Source organism: Oreochromis niloticus, linkage group LG4 (genome assembly GCF_001858045.2).
Source record: "Oreochromis niloticus isolate F11D_XX linkage group LG4, O_niloticus_UMD_NMBU, whole genome shotgun sequence".
Taxonomy (NCBI): domain Eukaryota; kingdom Metazoa; phylum Chordata; class Actinopteri; order Cichliformes; family Cichlidae; genus Oreochromis; species Oreochromis niloticus.
In genome coordinates, this window is record NC_031969.2 from 9,736,669 (window position 1) to 9,754,330 (window position 17,662).

Genomic DNA, 17,662 nt, shown 5'->3' on the forward strand with positions numbered 1-17,662 from the left:
AGACATGTCGAGAGTAAACGGACTTTTGCAAGACTTTTCCTTTTTTTTTTTTTTCCTTCTGCTTTTACAGTTTTTTCTGATTGTTTAAGCACATTTTTTGTAACTATTGGCTATTTTTGCAAAACTCTACACACAAATAAGAAAACCTGTCACCCAATTATCAAAACATTGTAGTTCTCTTGCAAAAGCGAACACAGCTAGATTAACTCTTCACACCTTCGTAAAAATGGTGTTTTCGTATCAAACAGTACACACAAGCCATCGTCTACTAAGCACACAATGCAGCAACTGCACACTGATGGTATGAATACAAAACACATCTGACTTTTGCTTTCTCTGTGTGTGTCAGTTTGAGCTCATACTTTTGTCATAGATCCGTAAGCATAGAGGGATCCAAATTTCAAGTACTGGTTTTTATTCACACACATCAAAACAAACACAAGTGTTTATTTCCAAGTATAGGATTATTTGCAATCACCATATTGACTATATGGGTTTCTTGGTCTGCAGTGAACATGCTTCCTCTGCCCCCAGCATCTGGTCGTCTAGCAATTCTGTAAAGTAACAATTTCAGTATTTTTACATCTATGCTATTGTTATGTTTCTCATTAGCATGGCAGTGCTACAAGTCTTAGTGCAAAGTGACTGTACTAACCAACTGTCATTTCAAAATGTCCTTATGATGCTTGCTACAGTATAGCGGCTTGAGTTAGGCTGAACCCGTTGGCCAGCTTCCCTCAGGGTCATTCCATGGTTGATTACATGGTCCACTATTGTAGCTCTGATGTCATCAGCAATTCTATTTCTTACTCTTCTTACCCTTCCTCTCCCCCCTCCTCTCCCCCCTCCTCGTCCTCCTCTCCCCCCTCCTCGTCCTCCTCTTGCTCCTCCTTGTCCTTGTCGTCCTCTTCATCCTACTTCTTCCCCTCCACGTCCTCTTCCTCGGCCTCCTCTACTTCTCACTCTTCCTGCTCCCTCCATTGTACTCCACACACAGAGCTTACCTGTAGCTTATTCATAGTGCTTAGGCTGATTGCAAAGTGAACTAATTATCTAAAAAAGTTTTCACATGTGAAAGTGTGCCAGACAGTTGGCAAAATAGTGTAAATAATGGCCATAAATGTGTATAGTTTTGCTAGGAGTGTGTTGAAAATTTGGTAATTGAGTGTAAGCAGTGAGTTGTGTTTAAAGTTCTGCAAAGTGTGTCTTACAAAATGGCAAACTGAGTGCAAAGCAGTGTTTGTGCTTTTAGTTTTGCAAACTCAGTGAGTGGTTTTGCTATAAGTATTAATAGTTTTAGAAATTGTGCTATAAGAATCACAGTTAGGGTTTAAGCATTCAGAAAAAACTGTAATACAGTACAGCCCCATATTTTAGTTAAAAGACTTTTAGAACAGTTTGAAATCAGGGAAAACCTGGTGGGCTGAATTTTAGATTTTTTTAACTGGCAGGTCACAACGAGTGAGAATAAATGGGGTTCTGTCTGACCCAGTGTTCTCCTTCACAGGTTTTCCTCAAGGGTGCGTCTTATCGCCCTTATTATTCATTCTCTATGCAAACATGTGAAAACAGGGCCAATATTAAATATGCAGATGACTCTGTTATTGTCAGCTTACTAAAAGAGGGTGAAACTAGCCACGGTCCAGTCATTGATGACTTTGTTCAGTGGTGTGAGGAGTCTTATCTCCAATTGAATATATCTAAATAGATTGCATCACAGTCCTGTTTAGCCTCCCTGTACTCTAAACAGGTACAAAGGATGGCTTTATCAATTCTTAAAAATGGTTCCCATCCTCTATTGGGTGAATTTCAGGTTCTTTCCTCAGGACGGAGGTTTTTATTTCCAAGATGCAGGACAAAGCGTTATAAAGACAGCTTTGTCCCCAATACTGTCACTGAACTGAATAAGAATTGTTTTTGATTTGATTCATATTGTTTAATTACTACATATGTGTTTTGTCAGGTTTCATTAGGTATGTGTGTTTGTGAAGGGACGCCAAATGCTATCATTTTTCTGTAAAGCAAATTTACCTATGGGTGTAAATAAAGTAACCTTAACCTTAAAATGTTCCTGTTACCTCCAACCCAGACAGGAGCCCACTCCCACTCTCCTTTGTCCCCTTCTCCTCGACCTGAGTTTGTAGCTGCTCTTCTCTTTGGGCATCTGATGGGATACCAATCGGACACTGGCCCCTCAAGAACTCCCTTCCAAGGATCTGGTTTTTCACTTTAGTGCAGAAGATGTCAATTTGTGTCTCCCAGATGTCTCAAGGATATCAAAAATTAACCTTTTGAGGGTTTTTTCTCTTATTTGTTGCTTGTTGTTTTTCCTTTTGTGTGTGAAACAAGGATGTTTCTTATGTGACAGAGGAAGGATGTAAAGTGTAAAAGTAAACTGTCAAGGCTGGGGTAGCAGTCGTGTGGTGTTGAGAAGGAGGACCCAAGATGCAGGCATAGACTGTGATGCGAGTGAGTTTTATTTACACAAGTGACAAAGTGGCAAACAGGAAGAGCAGAACGGGGAGTTAACAAAACCTAAACTGGGGAAAACTAAAGAACTAACCTGAAACCGTGCACACATGGGATGAAGAGCATAAATGGCACAGAGACCGTTGGGCAGAGAGACGCAGAAATTACACCAGGTTTCACAGACGACGCGACAAAGGACACAGGCGGGCACACACTATAAATACACACAAGGTAACGAGGGAATGACACACCAGAGGGGAACACAGCCGAACCTAATTAGACACAGACCTTCAAAGTAAAACAGGAAACTCAAACTCAGAGACACGAACAGAGCACAGAAGGGAGAACCCTAAAACACTAAGAACTAATACAAAATAAGAATAAACACAAAACACAAGATGATACCAAAATGAAACACAAAACGCTGGGTCACCGACCCGGGACCATGACATAAGTTCATATGTTATTCATATCTTTACATGTTTGAATGTTTGTGCATAATGTAATTGTAATGTAATGTATTTTATCTACCTGGCTGGATCTCCCGCATTTATTTAAGTACAGGAAATTTTAGCTTCTGATTGGAAGATGAAATTACATGGGGAGTCGGAACAAGGAGGTTGTTGTGCTGAAGTGAACCAAGAGTAAAGCTGCTGCTAAGCAAGCTCTCTCTCTCTCTCTCTCTCTCTCTCTCTCTCTCTCTCTATCTTGCTGTTTATACTACTTAAGAGAGATTTAGTGTCATTTCCTCTACCTTTTCATGCATGTATTATTTTAAAACAGGTGGGGATTATGCATATTTACTTGGGCGTGACTTAACCAATTAACCAATACCAACTTGTTATATGTCAGCTGATTTATCTATAAAGATGTGATTGGTTAATTTGAATTTTTTTCTGTTTCCTGTCTTTTATTTAGCACACTTCTACAATGTTTTACTATGACCCTGACGAAGGCCACAAGCCGAAACGCATTGGTCAGTCAGTGAAGTTGTTCCTCCTCCCTTCAAGTGTTGCTGGAGTTCCTGCGTTGTGATTGTTTCGATCTGCTGTTACGTGAGAAAATAGCTACAGATTAAATTTAAATTCAAATTTAGATTAAATGAACATGTCATATGCTGGCTGTCTGAAGCAGGCAAGGGAGGACAGGCAAAACAGAAACTGTTAAACTGACAAAGAGAAAAAACCTGATTTTACTCATACAATCTGGAAGTTGTGTCCTCCCTATATTAACGCTGCTATACAGAATCTGCAAAACAAACTGGGTTGAAACATTTTATATTGATTGGGGAGATTAAAATTAATGATATATTTTTATGTGGTTCAGCCACAACTCTACTAAAACCTCAGCCAGTAATAGGTAGGCCAACTTTTGGACCGTCCAGTTGTCTGTATGACTGCCACAGTAGTGCCAAACAGCCCTGGTGGAGTGAGGAGCTGTAAAGAGAAGCAGATGCTCTGTTTATATTCTAAAAGTGTTTTAAGCTAGCTTGTTTCAAAGATTCTGTACTGCAGCTTTAAATGTTTTCCAAAAGCACACATACACTTATCAGTGTTTCTCAAACTTTTTACAGTGTGTACCACCTGATAAAAATGTCAAGCTCTCCCAAGTACCACTATGAAAGCATGAAACTCATAAATCTTACAACACAAAATTAGTATTATTAAATTAGTAAAATTAGTATCTGCAGTAAAGATTTTTATTTGTAATAATTTATTCTGTTTTGGGAGTATTTTTTTATGTATCTGTATTATATTATACATACACATTAAAAGTGAATCTCTGTCCAAATGCACTCAGTTTACTTCTTACTCACTATGAGCATCATTCATTATTCTCCCCCAGTAATTAAGGTTAGGATATGTATTTTTTTTTTTTTATTCCAATCCATTCTTCTTTTGCAGCATTTAAATAACCTTTATCAGATTTGATGGTTTTGTTACAGACTTTTCAAAAAAAGTGTTTTGCCTTTCTTTCTCAAATGTGGGGATTAAATTGTGTTAAAATGTACAAAACAGTGATGTCATGTTTTGAGACGAGGACCCAGGCACAGAGAGACTTGATGAATTTAAGAATCATATGATTTAAGAAAGAAATTTGCAGACTTGCACAGAGATGGTAAAATTATGATGACTGATAACGGAAATGAAGACAACAGATGATGGGAGGAACAGGGGTTTAAATGCACCAAGGAGAGAGTCGGAGAGAACTTGGGACAACTGGAGACATTTAAGGATGCATGGAGTGACCGAGACATGGAAGAAGTCTCATTGTGACGTGTAAAGTTTATCTTGCCTGGCTGGGCAGCTCTCTGGGTGCTCAGCACCCCCAAAGCTCTAATCCTAGAATCGCCCCTGTGTCAAAGTAAAATAGAAAATGCACGACAGACACAGAGACGCAGACTAGAAATAACATGGAACACAGGAAAGGTACATCACAAAACCTAAAGACTTGAAATCAGAAGACAGTAAACAACGTAGGGAGCTGGAAATAAAGAAACAAAACCCCAAAAATGTCTTTTTTTATTGTTGTTTTTTATGTACTCAACAACTGGAATCATCAGACTTAGACTTGTTTTGTGGTTAAAAGGTAAAGGGTGTCTGTATGTTCATGGGAAAAAAACTGATTCAGGTATGAAGCAGTTAGATTTATTAAACCTCTTTGCTATCATTAATCACACAAGAGTAAAATTTTGTGTTGTCACTGATTAACAATTCAATAAATGTAAATGTAAATAAATGTAAATAAAAACAAATAAAAACAGAATGCAATCATTTGCAGAACTACTAAACTGACAAAATGTAGCATTTTAAGAAAACGATCGGCCTTTTTTACATTTTATGGCAGTAACATGTCTCACAAAATTTGGGAATGGGGCAAAAAGGGTTTTAAATTAAGTCGTACTCAAAAGAAACATTTTGCAATGAATTAGGTTAACTGGCAACAGGTCAGTAACATGAGTAAGACAAGATCATCTAAGAGAGATTCAGACTACAGGCAGACATTCATCAGTTTTGACAAAAAAATACATCACATAGCAGCTCTTTTCTATATTAACGATGCTTCATATCATAAAATATAAAATCATTCAAACATGTAATTGTCACTTTTCTTTAAATATAATCAATAAACTAAATTCTCCTTTATGAAAACTGTTTCCTCTTCCAGAAATCCTTTGGCAGTGATATCGTCTTTTAATAGTAACCTTGATACATTTACCTTTATTTCTCTTCTACTGTAAATTCTCCAAATGACTGTTTTGGTCTGTATAAGCATTCCTTTCAGTAAAGCAGGTTTCTGTGCATCGGTCTGATCACCTATTCACTGCCCACATTATAAATTTAAATAAGTAAGATTATGTAACTGTCATTTTATACAGTTTAATTTTTAAAAATGTCGCATGAACACAGCTGCTGTGATTTTCAGGAGAGTTGGAACTGTGCTGATTTACTCATAGTGTGTACTGAACATTTCATCCAGACTTTGAATAGCAGCTTCTTTAGTGTGTGTCTTCCACTCGCTGGGAATCTCACCACGTCCTGTGAATTTTAAAGCATAGTGGTTTTCCAGTTCCTCCTGAAATTGCCACACAAACCATTTCCAGTACTTCAGCTTAGACTCATCTGAGGTTATGCTCCAGTTTGCATATGGTGGTCCAGCACTCCGATACTGTTTAAAAGGAATTAGTTTTGTTGTATTTTTTCCAGCATAAAAGTTTCCATCACTTGCAACCTTTGTTGTGCAGAACTCAATACACATTTCCTCACTGTTATGATACTGTGCGCCCTTAACTGCAAAAGATCGATGAAAGGGGACGCTGTGGTCTTCAGGACTGTGATCTTTAACAGTGTTGGTACAAACAGCTGCACAGAACGGGCAGGTTTCCCAGCAGCAGTCACACAGCTGATCGATGAGGATTTGATCAGGTCTCAGCCTGAATTCCTTCATCTTATCCAAGGAAAGCTGATTCATCTCCTCTTTGATGGATATAAGACCTTTCTCAATCTCTTCTTTAAGAAATTCAAAATTGTTTATGTCCCTGAAGTTTTGACAAGAGATAGATTCAAGAGTCAGTTTATCTTTAAGGAAACTGGAAAATTCCTCTACCCACATGTCGATGTCTCCTCTTTGTGTTTTGACGTTATTTGTTGCATCAAATAAAGCTTGATAGGCAAACTCATCCATGTTGCCTGCATTTTTCCTGAGTATTTTGAGTGCTTTATTTTTGTGTTCTCCTGACATATGTTCATTTACTTTCTCTTCAATAAAAACCTCGACTTGCTTCCTCGGATTTTGGATGTAGTTGATGAAAGCATCAAAGTCCTCTTTCTCTGCAAGTGACTTCAACAAATGTTTCTCTAAGTTCAGTCTGTTCCCATTGAATGCTGGGAAAGTGCACCTCATCTCTCCAGCGAGATCAATGGCAGTCTTGTTACAAACAGCCTCAACAATAGAAACCTTCAGTTTTCCACAGATCATTTCTCCAAACACAACAGCAGATGAGTTTCCATTGCATAAGCTTCTGAAAATGTTGTAGTATTGTGTTTTTTTGCTTTCCAGGTAAGTGAGTGCATCATTGTTCATTTTATATTTTTTGTGAGACTGTGAAAGCCAAACGACTGCCCTGTCAAACACATACAGTAAGAGATCAACTGTGAACTCCTTTTTGAATTCATATTTCTTGTTTGATTCAAACTCTGTCACTTTCTCCTGAACATTTTTGGCCACTTCTTGTAAGTAAGTCGGACTGTAGCCTCTTGTTGCTACAGGTTTGCTCTTGATTATATCAAGTGATTGTTTTTCAACATTTCTTATGAGGGCTCTGATTAATTGTTTATCTTCAAATTGAAAAGATTCTTTTATAGCACAATCTTCAAAATATTTAAGTAGTTTTTTGACTTTCATTTTCTCTTTTGTGTCTTGCTGCTTGCTGAACAAAATATATTCAGAATAATCACCAACGTTGGATATGGTTTTGTATTTGTCATTGCTTTTGCAGCTAATTATAAGAGCCCATTCAAAACCAAGGTTATTAAGAATATTTGCTTGATCGTCTTCCAGATTAATGTTCTCAATGGGTTGTATATCTGCGGTTAATTTTTCAACCCAATCACTCCAAAAACTGTTAAACTGTTTTTGAAGTTCCTCTTCATCTTTTGCTTTGTCTTTTAACTGATGAGCGAGCTCTTTGCTCTTTAGCAGCAGTTTGCTCTCAAAGTCTTTTTTCTTATCATCCAGCTTTTTACAAGCTTTCTTCTGCTGAATAATTTCATCCAGTTTTCTTTCCACTCCTCTCACCAGGTCCTCTTGGAACTCCTTTATTTTGTTTTCAAATTGGCCTCTCCACTGAACCAGTATTTCTGTGTCTCCATCATCCTCAAAGTATGTCACCAAGTCATTTTTAATTGCTTCATATGATTTGCTCATCTCTTTAAAAAGATCACTGCGTTTAACTTTGTCAAGTTCTCCATTTTCAATTTTGGTGTGAAGCTGGTTTTCAATAGTCAGCATGTTGCTCCTCAGGGCCCAGGTCCAGTTCCCATATTCAACCTCAAGTTTTCTGTAAATTGCAATTTCTAGTGAGTTTTTGAAGTTGAAAACAAAGTGTTCGTTCATCAGGGCATTCCACAAGTCATGAATTTTGATTTTGAAATGTGAGATAGTAATCCCATTGGACTGTTTAGCCTTAGACAGAATGAGGTTCTTCAGCTCTTGGACACTCTCACTGTAGCCTGGATTTGGAGGAGCCATCGGTGGACTTCCCTCCCATAACTGGGCAAAGTATTTCACATCTTTTTGGACATCAAAGGCAATGATATCACTGAAGCACTCAGCATCACACAGCTCCTCTTTAGCAGCTAGCTGAGCCATCTGGTCCAGTTTTTCTTGCAGGCGTCTTTTCCCATCCATGTTTTTCTCAGCAGCTGCGATATCTGTCACATTCTGGTGAACAAACACACAACTTGGGGAAAGTTTAACTTTCTTCATCCTCATGAAAGCCTGAACAACAATCTGCAGGACATCCTGCATGTCAGCTGGATTCTCACCAAAGATGTTGATCAGTGTCATGTTTCCCAGACCAACCGTAAATGTTGCCAATTCATTGTCGTGATGACGAGTAGCATTACTTTCCAGTTCAAGAGCCCGTAGTCCTTCAGTGTCCACCACTAGAAAATAGTCAAACTGGAAGTCTTTCTTGATTTCCTCTGACACTTTGACCAGCTGCATGAAGGCACCTTTGGTGCACCTGCCTGCACTCACTGCAAACTTCAGTCCAAACATGGCATTCAGCATTGTTGATTTTCCACTGCTTTGTACGCCCAAAACTGACAACACAAAAACTCTCTGGTCGCCTAGTTTCTTGATGACTTCATCTAAAAAACTAGAGATCCATGTTAACGGGACATGACCTGCATCACCATCCATCAGCTCCACTGGGTGTCCTGAAATCATCAAATCTGCAGCCAGTTCAGGGTATTTAGACCACTCAGTGTGTCTGCTCTCTGCTTGTACTGCTCTATGGGCTTCATAGAGCTGTCCCATTTCTCTGAAGATGTGCTCCAAGCCAAAGGTTGCAGACTGCAGTTTTTTGGATATTTGTTCAAGCTCAGTTTGTTTACTTGTTAACAGATCAGATTTGTCGTGTTTCTTCTTCAGAGTCAAGACCTCAGTCCACTTTTCATCATAGCTTTGGAGAATTGAAGAGAGATCGTCTGTGGATAGGGCATCTATTAAGATCTGAGTCCATTTCAGGAAGTACTCCTTCTCTTTTGATGGCAAAGACAAGAGGCTTTCTGTGAATGACTTCATCAGTTCACTACATGAAGCTTTGCATTGATTTTGTCTTAATTGCATCAGCTGCTGTTGTTTCTCACTTTTTTCCTGCTCGGTTTTTCCTTTAAGGTTATACAGCTCTTTATTTATTCTGCACCACTTGTGCCACAGATCACCTTGACAAGGTAGAAACGTAACTTTGATCTTTGAAATTTCCATCCCTTGAAGTATATTAACTGTTTTCATTGCAGCTGATTTCCCTTTTTGACAGACTTCATCATCTTCATCCACTCTGACTCCAGGGACTTTGGCCATGGATTCAAGCTGGAAGGATGTATTATCAGGTTCATGTAAAATCGTTCTGATAATTCCTTTCAGTTCTTCAGAAACATCTGACTGACTTCTGTCTTTCAGACCCATTTTGTATTTTCTCTTTTTCACTTGAAGAGCACCACAATCATTATCAGCAATGAGAATAATGAGCCACTTTGGTAACTTGAAAAGGTCTTGGATTACTGTGGTACTTTTCTGGCCTTTTGCCAGAGTTGGCACAAGAACAACAGTGACTGATGATTTTTCTGTCAGTATCTCACGCTGTTTTTCAAATGACAGAGCATCACCATGAAGATTACAAAAGGCAATGCAGTCTGTAAAGGAGTCATTGGGTTTTCCGGCTGGACAGTACCAGGCAATCTCTGCCACACCATCCATCAGCAGGCGAGATTTGGTGCTACCTGGACAATTTCTATGGAAGAAGGTGCTGTGACGGTCATTGATCACAGTGTTCATGAGCTGAGATTTTGACACTGGAAGTGAACCCAGGCGGAAGAAAAACACCATGGGTGTCTCAGCTTTGCAAATGGGCATAGTCTTCATGGTCATGGCATGTGAATTATCCTTGATTTGAGTTTTCTTCCACGTTTTTGTTATCTGCCTGAATGTCCACAAAGGACATTCAATATCCTTTGTTACTGGGTCAGGGACAAGCAAAGGTAAGGCGTACTGACACTGTGATAGCTTTGTAACCAGGTTCTGCTTCAGAAAACTGTCTGAGCAGTGAAACACTGCCATCTGAACATCCATTGGATGCAAATGAAACTGTTTTGATTCATCAGAGTCTACACTTTCACTAAATAGAGCATCAAAGTCATCATCATCTGTGTCTTCAATATCAGACATTTGTACAGACTGTGAATCTCCCACAGCAGGATTGTCTTGTCTTACAGGAATGTATCTGGCTCTATAGTCTAACATCAGCAACCTGTGAAGAAAAGTAAGAGCTAAATCTTTCTCAGACGTGTCACGGCCCTGTTTCACAGGAGGACCTATTTTAAGAAAGTCTGCTGTTGACATCTTCTGCTGATGTTTGTCTTGAAGGTTGAGTCTTCTGAGTAGTCTTTCATCTTCTCGTTGACTGTGTTTCATTGTGTAGTTTTCTTCAGAAACATCTAATAGATCCTGTAGATAAATCAGTGTTTGTATTTACTGTTTGTAAAGAACAATAAATAGTTTCTTGAAGACCTTGTACAATGAATGTGAGTTTCTGACCTTATTCTTGTTTCCACTCTTATTCATTCTCAGGGTACCTGCAGAATAGCAATGATTTAACTGATTAGCAGAAATACACCTTTCTATTCAATTCAGTTTTATTTATATAGCACCAAATTACAACAACAAATGACTCAAGGTGGTTTATATTGTAAGGTAAGAGCCCTACAATCATACAAAGAAAACAGAGAACACCGTAACAATCATATGACCCCTGTAAGCAAGCACTTTGGCAACAGTGGGAAGGACAAACTCATTTAAACAGGAAGAAACCTCCAGCAAAACCAGGCTCAGTGAGGGCAGACATCTGCAGTGACCAAGTAAGGGGAGAAAGAGAGGGCAAAAGACCCACTGTGGAAGACAGCCAGAGATTAATAATAACTAACAATTCAATGCAGAGAGGTGTATGAATACATAGTGGGTGAAAAAGGTGACTGAAGAAAAAAAAAGTCAGTACATCATGGGAATCCCCCAGCAGCGTAAGGGACTAAGGGAGCATTCAGGGTCACCTGATCCAGCCCTAACTGTATGCTTTAGCAAAAAGGAAAGTTTTAAGTCTAATCTGAAAAGTAGAGATAGTGTCTGTTTCCCAAATCTAAACTGGAAGCTGTTCCACAGAAGAGGGGCCTGAGAGCTGAAGACACAGCCTGCTATTCTACTTTTTTTTTAGTACTGCTTGGACGTTTGTATATACTGTACTGTGCAAAGATTTTGAGCCACATTATTTCTTTACATTCTGCTAGGAAAATGGAAAATAGTTGCAACAATTTATTGAAACAAGGATGAAAATGCCTGAGAATTTATAAGGACACACAGCACAACATTGGAAGATAAGTTCAGACTCACTTTGTTGGTGGAAAAATATTATTTTATGCCTATTAAACTGTGTTATCTTTGGCATTTTTTCGATGAAAATAAAAAAAAATATGAACAACTGATGAGTTTTTGCAAAAACCTGCTAGTAACAAAGTATCATTTAAAAATCATTATTTGCTATATTGTCTGTTATGTGCAGATACCGCTCTGGTTCATCCAATGAGTTAGGTGGGTTTTTATGCTTTGAGGATTCATAGGTCAGTGTTAAATGCCTTAAAATAATCAAAAAGTTTCTTTGCAATGGTTAGGTACAAGGACAAGATTAAAAATGAGTGAAGAAGCAGGCAGTGTGCACAGAAAACTTTGAAAGACCATCAGAAATCTCAGAAAAGTCTGACTCCTTGGAAGCAAAATAGAAGGAAGTGATAGCAGTTTCAATACTTTTGCATAGTGCTGTGCCTGCTCATTGAAGGTTTTGTCTTTAATTCTTTACTTTAAACCATGAAATATATGGAACAAAGTATAGTACAACACAATAACTCCTAATAAGTAGGACTAAACATTTACTGTAATACAGAAGAGCAGTTCATTGGTTACCAGCCTTGCAAATCAACCAAACCCTCAAATATCAGCCCAGATCAATGCTTCTCAGTTTTTTGGTAGAAATGGTTTGGCCCAAACTGCGTAAAGTCGTTTGCTTCACCATTTGTTTACACATTTCACAACACTCTATAATAGGCCTTAGAATAAGGCAAAAGTAGCCTGTAATTAGATGCAATTTGCAAGCAACAAGTCAAGTATTTGCAGGAAACAATAAAACAATTACACTGTAAGACCTGCAACTAAGGTGTAAGTATCCTGTAATTACGTACAGTTTGTGCGTAACAAGGCGCATGTACCCTGTATTTACATGCAGTTTGCAGGTAACAAGGTGCAAGTACCTGTAATTATGTGCAATGTGCAGGCAACAAGTCAGGTTGTTGCAGGAAAAAACTACACTGTAAGTACCCTGTACTTTCCAGAGTGCGGGCTGTATTGTATAGTGACTATGCACAAGTACCCTGTAATTACGTGCGTCAGGTTCTTGAAGGAAACAATTAAACAATTACGCTGTAAGTACCCTGTCTTTTATGGGGTGCAGGCCATATTATGGGGTCACCTGTGACACCTGCAAAACAATGAAATAATTACACTGTAAGACCTGTGACTAAGGCACAGGTACCCTGTAATTACATATAATTTTGTGTAACAAATCCAGCCTACATTCTAATTGCCTGCACTGCATTTAGGCAATTGACATTCAGTGTAGGCAATTGGCTAGAAGGAGAGCTGTAGCTGGAAAGGAATTGGAGCAGGTTAGTATGATAAGAGATAGCGATGTTAAAGTGCTGACAAGTAAAAAGTGTGTTGAGAAGGTCAGAAGCAGTTGCACTATTTCTTTGTGAATGTAAACAATGGCTGCTGCAGTATATCTACGAGGACAGAGACACCGTGGTAAAGTTTGCAGTAGGAGTAAAATTCACTCTTAGCCAGTTCTTGTTCACAGTGGGGGTGGACAGGCTGGCAGATGAGGTCAGAGCTTTACTTGCAAATGGAAAGTTACCTCGATAACCTATTAATAACTGTGTGTTAATGGCAAATACATAAGTTGTTGTACATGAATTATAATTCAAACGTAATTAATGTGAGAAGTCTGTGGCTGAGGTGTGGTCTTTGGCTCCTCTGCAGAGGAGCAGCAGGCAGCAGGCTTGAGGGTTCAGGTAGGCTGGCAGGGCAGGTGCAGCTCATCAGGCAACTACGCCCTTCCCTTTTCAGTCCAACCGGTTCCAGGAACAAGGGGTATGGTGTGGTGACAACTGGAAAGCTGTCTGGTCATCACAGGAATAATTAAAGGTCTTTACAAGCGTACTGAGTGTTGCAGGTGACTGGGGTTTACAAGTGGTGCCAAACCCCAGCTTGCAATGTTGGACGTGCTAACGCACAGAGATGGCCGCGGTGCACAGGGAGCATGCAGCAGCGCAAGAAGTGCAGATGCCAGGCTTTAGGACCAGGCCAAATGTCAAACCCGGGTGCTGGAGAGGCTGGTCAGGGCTACTGCTGTCAGGAGAGGCACAGACAGCAGCTCTGAGCCTCCTGCCAGCCTTACGAGGGAGCTTGACTGACATCAGCCGAGCCATCCTAGACCTACTGGGCCTCTCCGGTTCTGGGGCAGCCGGCACAGTGATTTAGAGGTCATTAAAATTGATTCAGAATTTGAAAACGTGCAATTATTCGTGTCATAAACCATGACACACTGCTCTCTTCTACATAAGCTGCCTTTATAGGTTGAAAGTAACAGTATCGGTATTGTGAACTGCAATACTGGCCCTGGCCCTAAAAGCAGCCATGCTCTGTTCGCTGCTTTGATTGACAGCTGTGGTAAAGTTTGCTGTAAAGTCAACTTTTGAACTTTACAACATCCAAATGTTCAGATAATTAAAAACAAAAATACAAACCCTTTGAACCTAAACTTTCATAAAGTGTCAAAATCAATCTGCCACGTATTAAAATCTCACCTCTCTTGACCATTTCTTCTTTTTGGTCCAGCTCTTCATGTTCCTCGTGCATGAGTCTGCTGTAGCAGTGGGGGTTGTTTTCAGAGACCATGACATCTATTTTCTCTAAGAGATCTATTATCTCGTTGGCATCCGTCATGCCTCTTGTGCACGTGTGGCATCTTTTTTCACTAAATCTGCTGTTAGCTTTCAGGTCTGCCAGTGCACTTTCACATTTTTCACCCGGCCACCGAGTCACAACTGTCATTACATAAGGAAGAGATCCTTTCCCAAAAGCTTTTTCAAGCCACTGAACCCCTGAGGTGTAATGGCTGCTATGCCGACCATATGGTAGCAGTAAGATAAAGGCATGAATTCCCTGGTTTAAAGGGATTTTGTCAATATTTTGCAGACCAAGAATGTTGATGACCGAGATGTGCCGGCCACACAAATCATATAGTTTGGATGAAAACTGTTCGGCATTTCTTTCTTCATCATGGTCAAATAAAATGTTTCTCGGTCCAAAGTCAATGGCATTTCGCTCACCGGTTAGCACAAACGTGAGGTCAGGCAGCACTGAAACAAACAAAAGAAGAACTTACACTACAGAATTAAAATGACACTATCAGAGAAAAACAATTGTTACATTATTACAAATATTACCTTTGTTACTAACTGCAGTTGATGCAGACATAGTTTCTCTCTGTCTTCTTGTAGTTTTATTGCTCACTGAGTAGCAAACTTCATTACTGGGATTCCAACTAAAAGAGTGGTCATACCTGAAACCACGTAAAGAGCAACCATGCACCAATACCCCATTTCAGAATACACTTGCACTACTGCAGTATTACAGCTAGATAAAACAAACATATGGTACCAAAGGGAAGGAGGCAGAGAAAAATATACAACAAGGCAGAAAAAAATATACAACAAATTCTCACTTGGATGAAAAACACAGGATCAGCCAACAATATCTGTTTGGCAAACCTTTCATATTATGTTAAAATGTTAGACTACCTTTGTTATCTTTCACAGATGTAGTTCAGTTGGTTTTGGAATATTTTCCACCTCCAGGTGCTGCATTAACTTTATTCTCTTCCATCCAGCGGCTTTATTACCATTATGGTCACAGGACAAAGTAATGTAAAAAGAAAAAAAGAAAGATGAAATCACATAGAAAGATTTTTTTGTAAAATCATTAAAATACAAACATATTTTGGTTTGTTTTACAAATTAAGAACTTTATTAAAAGTGAACTGTTGCAACTATAGTAGTTTGCAAACATGCCAACTTTTTCCTTTTCTCACTTCTTAGTATGACCCAATTGCACAACAGACGTTTACTGGTAAATTTTAAAGATTCGCTGTCTCTTATCGTGGCTATAAAAGATGAATAAAGTTGATAAGAATAAAGTTTTTTAATCTTTATACCATAATAACAAACTGATCGGGGAAGTATCAGTGTGTCAGTAGATAAAATTCTCTATTCTTCCTGTTGCTATGCAACAACAAATTAAATGGACTGAACAAAGTCCATTTTTAGTGCCTTTCTTATGACATGTCTGCAATGAAACGCAGAGACAGTTTCTCAGCAAGCCTGACTTCCAGTCAAGAAGTTCTTGAAGCCTTGATGACTTAAAAATGCACAGAGCAAAATTCCTTGTTTTGATTAGTTTGTTTGTTGCACATTCTCTGATTTTCCAGCTGACTACGTGTTCAGTCTCTCATAAAGCTTTAATAAAAATGATCATGTTCTTGTCAGCATGACACTCTTTTACGGCTACCATTACAATGACAGAAATTTGCTGCTTGATCAACTCACCATTTCTGTGTAGATACGGCTGCCCTGTCAGAAATCCTCCTAGTACCCCTGAGATATTTAGAGTAAGATCAGAGGATGATCATGTGTCGCACTATATTTCTGCCCCTGACCAATCCCTCCCACAAAGGTAACAAAAGAAAAAAAATGTGGCGCTTTGAAACCTTGTCACTTACGGGAAAATTTTGGGTTGGGCTTACTGGTAATGATACTGGTAATGAAACTGTTAGCACTGCCCTGTCATGGAGTGAAGTGCACCCAGATGTAGACTCAGATAAGAACTAACACAAAAGAAAACTGACCTTTATTTCGATTACAACAGCAAATATAAATTACAGTAAAAGACAGAAGCTGAACAAGTCAAAATGTAGTATGGGAAACCAAAGGGCTGAGAACCAGTACAAACGGTACAACGCAGCAAGAAAAATAAGGCTACAATATGAAAATCTAAACTACAAGAATAAAGTGCAGATTATGTAAAAAATATAATAATGAGCAAAATTCAACTACTGAACTCAAAGCTTGGAGTCAAAGCAGATTAATACACGGCCACTTAAAAAATCAAAATAAATGCAGTGAGGTCATAAAATTTCTTAATTCATTTGATAAATTTTTGGATTTTATGCCAAGTAAAAGCTTTTCTACACCCACGTACTAATAAATTTATTTTACCCTGATCAAAGTATTATGTTGTAAAGATTACAAATAACTGTATTGTTATCAGCATGCTTTTATACAGCCAACATATTACACAGAATAAAATTACTAATGAACTTTGACACACCATGTGTTGAGCAGTCAGATCATGTTGCATGAATGATGATTTAAGATTATGATGTTATTAAGATGTCCATGTAGAGTGCAGATAGACAGTACAAATTGTATGTTTTAATTGGATTCAGTTTATCTTGTTTAATAGGTAAATAGTGGAGCAATGTGTTTTTGTTTGTTTGTGCATTTTGGGGGGATGAGGGTGAGAATCATCTCTGCTTCCCTTTCTGTAAAAGTGGCCACACTCCACTGATACAATATATACAATGAATGGGTCAACACATAAATGAATGCTCTTACCTTGTCAGCTGTTCTCTCCCACAAGTGGACTGCAGAGTCATGTCATGTAAGAAAGGATCATATAGGATCATTTTTATTTTTGATTGAAAATTATTAGCAGGATTTTATTTTAGCAGCTGATTACCTTTGTTATTTGTCATCAGTGAAACAGACTTGGCTTTATACTTTACATCTTTTCAAGATGATATGCTATTACTATCATTGTTCTCTTCCATTGTTCACCTTTCTGCATTTCATTCTTACAGTAATGATGAAAAATAATTCCCAAAATGAAATATGCCACAAAGAATGTAACTGTGAAATGTAACCTAAAGGCCAAGTGACATTCACCATCTCTCGTAAAACTCAAGAGGTAAAAAGATTATTTTAGACATTTTTTCCATGTGAATTTCAGGTGCCAGAAATATAGTGACATAATGACAAAAAGAAAAAAAGAAGACTTTTTTTTACTCAGACTCCTTTCTTTTAAAGTAAATGTAAGTATATCATGAGTATTCAGTGAATACCCTTTATGATTGTCTTCAGTCAAATGACGGAGTAGGGTTTTTAGTTTGTTTTGTTTTATGTTTGTTTGTTTTTATTCAGTTCATTTTGATCCTAAGAAATCCAGTGGCAATCTTAAAGGGTGTAGC

General features: G+C 38.5%; 1 protein-coding gene across 3 annotated transcripts; it reads right to left on the bottom strand.

Moving 5' to 3' along the window:
- Positions 1–5,095: 5,095 nt before the first annotated feature.
- On the bottom strand, positions 5,096–16,078 carry LOC102078595 (interferon-induced very large GTPase 1). 3 transcript variants are annotated; one of them, XM_013270142.2, is made up of 6 exons: positions 15,963–16,078; positions 15,159–15,250; positions 14,805–14,920; positions 14,163–14,717; positions 10,792–10,829; positions 5,096–10,701 (listed from the first exon to the last, which is right to left on the bottom strand). In XM_013270142.2, exons 3-6 carry the CDS (start codon positions 14,833–14,835, stop codon positions 5,917–5,919), a joined length of 5,409 nt encoding a protein of 1,802 aa, XP_013125596.2. In that variant the 5' UTR covers positions 14,836–14,920; positions 15,159–15,250; positions 15,963–16,078; the 3' UTR covers positions 5,096–5,916. The 3 variants fall into 3 exon arrangements, with proteins under 3 accessions (XP_013125596.2, XP_013125597.2, XP_005468464.3); XM_013270143.3 differs by lacking the exon at positions 15,159–15,250 and having other exon boundaries at positions 15,963–16,051; XM_005468407.3 differs by lacking the exons at positions 14,163–14,717; positions 14,805–14,920.
- Positions 16,079–17,662: the final 1,584 nt, after the last annotated feature.